This window comes from Eumetopias jubatus, unplaced genomic scaffold, assembly GCF_037043125.1.
Source record: "Eumetopias jubatus isolate StellerSeaLion01/CBP00866 unplaced genomic scaffold, mEumJub1_p1.0 scaffold_13, whole genome shotgun sequence".
NCBI classification, from domain to species: domain Eukaryota; kingdom Metazoa; phylum Chordata; class Mammalia; order Carnivora; family Otariidae; genus Eumetopias; species Eumetopias jubatus.
In genome coordinates, this window is record NW_028274819.1 from 14180722 (window position 1) to 14186517 (window position 5796).

The 5796-nt window shown below is 35.5% G+C and overlaps 1 protein-coding gene across 1 annotated transcript; it reads right to left on the reverse strand.

Annotated features, from left to right (window-relative positions):
* Window positions 1-496: 496 nt before the first annotated feature.
* LOC114215207 (olfactory receptor 5T9-like) lies at window positions 497-1504 on the reverse strand. The gene has a single exon (XM_088017484.1). The coding sequence runs from the start codon at window positions 1445-1447 to the stop codon at window positions 497-499; it is 951 nt and encodes a 316-aa protein (XP_087873610.1). The 5' UTR covers window positions 1448-1504.
* Window positions 1505-5796: the final 4292 nt, after the last annotated feature.

A 5796-nucleotide genomic window follows, 5' to 3' on the forward strand; every position in this document is an offset into this window, starting at 1 on the left:
TAGAGGAAGACGGGAGTTGGGAAAGGCTGTTATGAGCAAAAGTCTATTGGATTAAATTGAGAGTTCCAAGTACAGTGGTTTTTCATTGGCTGGGTTGTGACAATCTTTCATTGGCTGGGCTGTTTGCAGGGGAGGAGGAAACCTTTCTTCCTCTTGCTGTGGTTAGTAAAGTATAGAATTCTTCCTGCTGGAAATACAAGATACATCTCTTCCTGTTGGTTCTGTTGCTGACCACAAGTGGTAGAGTGTAATGCTCCTCCTGCTGGCCTCCTCACTCCATCTTAAATGGGTTTTCCTTTATTCAGTCCAGAGAAGCAAATCGATGACAGTTTCTGCTTGTTTAAAAACTCCATTGGCAGTGAGTTAACTCTGATCTTTATTTTAAAAATGTCCAAGAAGAATAGAAAGACACTAATAAATGAAAACAAAACAATTTAATCATAGTTCTTTGATATGAAGACAATTACATCAGTCTTAATTTCTTTCAATTTGATGTTTAGTGTGAAAAGTATACTTTATTGGCAAAGCAGTTTTTACCAAATACTCTTTTCATTGCGTCTTTCACATCTTTGTTCCTCAAACTATAGATGATGGGATTCAGCATGGGAATCACAATTGTGTAAAACACTGACACTATCATATCATGATCCAAAATGTAGCTGGAATTAGGTCTCACATACATGAAGAGAACCGTACCATGAAAAATTGACGCTCCAGTTAGGTGTGAGCCACATGTAGAAAAGACTTTCTGCCTCCCTTCAGCAGAATGCATCCTCAGAATGGCCAACAGAATGAAACCATAAGAGACCAAGACTATCAGGATAGTGGATATCTCAATAGAGCCGGCAAAGTAGAAAACTAGCAGCTGGTTTGTGTGGGTGTCAGAACAAGAAATGGCGAGTAGTGGAGGGATGTCACAAAAGACATGCCTAATTTCATTGGATGCACAGAAGGATAGAGTAAAAGTAGCCATAGTGTGTAAAGTACCATGTAGGATGTCAGCAACATAGCAGGAAATTATGAGTGGCACGTAGACTCTGGGTGACATTCTAACTGAATACAGGAGAGGGTTGTAGATTGCTTCGAAGTGATCATATGGCATTGCAGCTAAAATAAAGCATTTCGTGGTCCCAAAAGTAATAAAAAAGAACATTTCTGCTGCACATCCAAGGAATGAAATGGTTTTATCTTCGGATAAGAAATTTACTAACATTTTTGGGGTGACAGCTGAAGAATAGCAGGCATCCAGGAATGATAACATGCTCAGAAAATAGTACATGGGGTTATGGAGCCGAGAATCCTCAATGACTAATATAACCAGTCCCAAATTTCCTACCAGAGTAAAAAGATAGATTGCTAGAAATAGCAAAAATAGGAAAACTTGCAGCTTAAAATCATCTGTGAAGCCCATCAATATAAATGTGGTGACTTCAGTTACATTTTCCATTCAAATCCTACATAAGCCTAAATCTGATGGCACCACTGACATTTCGGTTTTTATTTATAGATTTTAAAGACAATATTTTTTTGAATATATGATTTACTCAATCATATCCTCATGTCTGTCTCTTACAATGATGTATGGATACCTTTGGTCCTGAAGAGATAGGCAGCGATGAAAAAGTGGGGTCCAAGTGAATGCATTACCCTGTACAAACAGATTAAATAAATTATTTCACTTCATTGTCAGCTAAATTTGCTGTGTGAAAAGTAGTGGCACTTTATGTGGTTGAACTTCCAGTTTATTTTCTGTTAAATTTAATACCTCTTGTTTACATATTACATCATCTTAACATTCAGAAAGACACTTAAATATAGGAATTTTTGAATACAAAAATATAATAGAAAATAGGCATCTGAGTGCTAATCCTAGATACTTCATGGTGTACATGGAATGTCTTTCCTTAATGTTCACAACTGGTGGAATGAGAGCAAATACACTTACCTCACAAGATTGGATTGGGTTTACATGACAAAAGCAATGTGAAAATTATTTAATTTTTAAGTTTCCCCTACTAGGAAAATAGACTTATTTTGCAAGTTGTCATATGGGGCAGGCTTTTCCAACCAAACTGTTTTATGTCCTGTTTTCTGGCTATTATGTCATTTCATTAGTATTTCTAGAGAACAGTGATGGGCAGAACCAAAGACCTTATGGAACTAGATGCACCTTGTTTGCAAACAAAGACAGAGCAATGTTTTTGTTTGTTTGTTTGTTTTCCCAGTCTTGTTTCTTGAAACACATAACAGTAAGTTGCCCCATTTGGCCTGTTTATTATTGTCCCTGTTTATTTTACTCTTACTGTTTTTCAAATTTTTACTTAGCACCAATTTAAGATTTTCCTCTGCAGGTATAGTCATTATCCCTGCAAAGTCCTTGGGTGTATTTTAAGATACATTTCTTTGAAAAATAATTCACGGCCATTACTTTACTATGTTATAGAGTTTCTGTGTTTACTATAAAACAAATATCACTTGATAATAGATAATAAAATTGCTTATAGAAGTGATTGCTAAAACAATAAAATCATTTCATAAGCCACAACATAGTGTTTTATTATTACTCCATCTTTCTGTACTGTCAGATTGTTTCTTACTCAGTGGAGCATGTAGAAAAGAAAGTGCATAACAGAATGTTGAGGAGTCACCAGTATCTGGCCTGAAAGCCTCCGTTCCTGAAACATAATTAAATATTGCACCTACCATATTTAAAGCAAGACTTTAGCATGTCGACTCCTGCTTTTCCTCAGCATGTCATAGACCAACATTTATAAAGGAGTGAAAAATCTGTGGTGCATAGGACTTGGTTGAATTCAGTGAGTAGCAATGATTTATATTGCTAACATTAAACACACTATTTTTATTATATCGAGACATCCATACATCAAGGAGAGAATGAGCAAATCAGCTTAAAACTATTATTAGAAGGAAAAGAAATCCACATTTCTTTATTTTCCCCCAAAAATCCCTCCCAGATTCATGTGGAAAATTTTCTCAATATGTAGAATAAATATCTTTTTAAATGTGGGATTATGAAACCAAAAAAAAAAAAAATGTTTTTGTGACCCTTAGAGAATTACAAAGCAAAAAAAAAAAATGTAATTAAGCTAAATAGTGACTTTTGTGTTAATTCAGATAATTCATACATTTCTCAAGAAGAACACACACACACACACAAATGCTTTATAAAAAATTTTAGCTTAGTTTGGTTATGTGAATAAACCAGCATAAAACCATCAGTTAGCAACATTAAAATGTATTAATGTATTGTTTGACCATAAAAAATACATTTATGTTTAAAAAAATTTTGTTTTCTCTCTCTTTCTCTCTTTTTTTTTCCAGAATCCATGTATTACATACAAAAATATTTACTAAGGAGAATCAGATACAAAATAGGAATTAAGCGGATAGAAAGAAGCAGAGTGAAAAGAAATTGAAATATGCAAGCAAATTTTGAAAAATGGACTAATAAGTGGTCTACTAAAGGAATCCATTAAAAATTCATGTTGACTGACATACACATGGGAAATTCCAGCTTCAATACAATTCTAACCTTAATTGATGTGTCTGAGGTAGCACACCTGTGGAAGACAAAGAACATTATACTTGGACTCTAAAACCCTGGATTAAACTCCCAGATTTAGCACCTAGTATGACCTGGGAATAGTAACTTTATCCCCCTAACCAAAGAATAATTAAGATTAACCAAAATTTTTGTGCATGTTTTGTTCAGCTACATGAACACCATATGACTGCAGAGTGCTTATATATGAGATGCACTGAAATATGTTTTAGTAAAGTGTTTGTTATATGTGAGGGATGCATACATATGATATAGGACTTCCAAATTTTATTTAACTACAGCAAAATAAATAGGGAGTTATAAAATCAATTTTTCATCAAAGCATTGAGCAATGAAAGGATCCCAAGTGTTTCTTCTTTTATTATGCATATGTGTGTTATATGACACATATTAAAATACCATTCTCATGAAACTAAACCCAGTGAATTCCAATATTCTATGGTATCAGACATTTTAAAAATGCATCTCTGTCACTGCATTCTGGCTTTGAGCATGTCAATAAAATAATACTATGTTTATTTAAATCCCCCTCATAATTTTATCCATAATAATTTCTCATAACTCTTAATATCTGATCATATGTGTAGGGCAAGAAGGTAGTTTATGAATGAAGGTAAATTTTATTCCAAATAATGCCCCATTAGAGAAATTATGTGGACACAAAATATGAGGCTCATTTACTTCACTCAAGATGGCTCTTCAAACAGGCATTTCTGTCAACTAATATTTAAAGAAATTAGAACTGATTGTTTTTACATCTAGCTGATTTTGCTTTGAGATACAAAAGTTTGAAAGGCAAAAATACAGATCCCAAACTAAAATCAAATGAGTTCCTCAACTCTAACACAGTTAGAAATAGACCATATGGTCACCCATGAGAACTCTACTACAAACACTAAGCTTGAGAAGAAAGCAAGCTATTATGGCAACTACCACAAATTATAAAGTGGCCATGAGAGTTTAGGAATTTTGTGTATTTCATCTTGTGCAACCTAAAACTAAATAATTCGGATCCTTTTATAAATGAGATCACTGAGAACCAACTAGAGCTGTAACTTAACTCAACTCACACAGTAAATTACTAACAGAGGCAGGATTAAAGTCCAGGTGTCTCTGTCACACATTTGTTTTTTTTTTAAATAAAAATTGTATTTATTCAGCTTTTTGGAAATATAAATAACACAATAGATGACAAAGAGCAAAACAAAACAAACCCCTGACATGTTATATGATCGATCATTTCCAGGCACAACAACATTTATTAATGAATATAAAAAAATAAATTTGATTTTATTCTTATCTGCTTTCTTCCCAGCTTTAACTACATAGGTGTTTTTGGAAGCTTGCGTTTCTAAGAAAATTCCACAGCTATACCGGCCCCTACAATGTGACTGAGTGAGGTTACGGTTCCACTCCCATAGGGAAATAAATGTCTATCGTTGGGGATTCTGAACATTTAAGACCTCCAGGAACTTAAAAAAACAGGCGTTTTTGTTAGGATCCTTCTCACATGGGAAAATGCAGCCTTTATCCATTATCCATTAAACCACAATCCAGTATGGGTACAGGTTTTCCAAGTTCTCCGCAGGACTACCAGACTAGGCCACTGAGCTTTTCTGCCAGCCTAGCCTGCAGCCTGCTGCCTCTCAAGTTACACCAAAAGTGGGAGTCACAAAACCAAAGATAAGGTATTTCTGACTTTTCCTCCTAGAAGTCAGAGAGTTCTCTGGGTAGGGAGGGTAAGGAAGTTTTGAATCAAGCCTGCCTTCACACTCAGTAGTGGGGGAAGGGCTGCTAAATCTACCCAGTGGACACTTGCATTGAGTGTTTGGAGTATACTTACCCATCACCACACAAGGCAGTTAAGAGTAAATTAGCAAGTCACTCTGGACCAAGCCCCTTCAAAACAGAGACAAATTTGGTGAACCAAGGCCACTGCCTGTGGTAATAACCCCAGTTCACCTAGGTCCTTTCCTGAAGAACCATATTAATCTCCTGATTCAAGAGGCGTCTCTTGCCAGGACAGACCATGAAAGGAAACATAACTTCTGGGTAAGGCAATGCCACACGGAGTTTAGAGGTTGTGGTTTAGTCTACAGCACAAGAAGATGGTGGCATCACTAGTATTTAGAGCTGGAAAGAGCCTTGGCTGGACCACACTCCTGGAGCATCTTTACTAATGCAGCTTAATGGCCGTTGCCCAGATGTCGTTG

What these genes read in the sequence shown, in the direction of transcription:
- LOC114215207 (XM_088017484.1), bottom strand. Translation starts at nt 1,447, where the DNA reads ATGGAAAATGTAACTGAAGTCACCACATTTATATTGATGGGCTTCACA.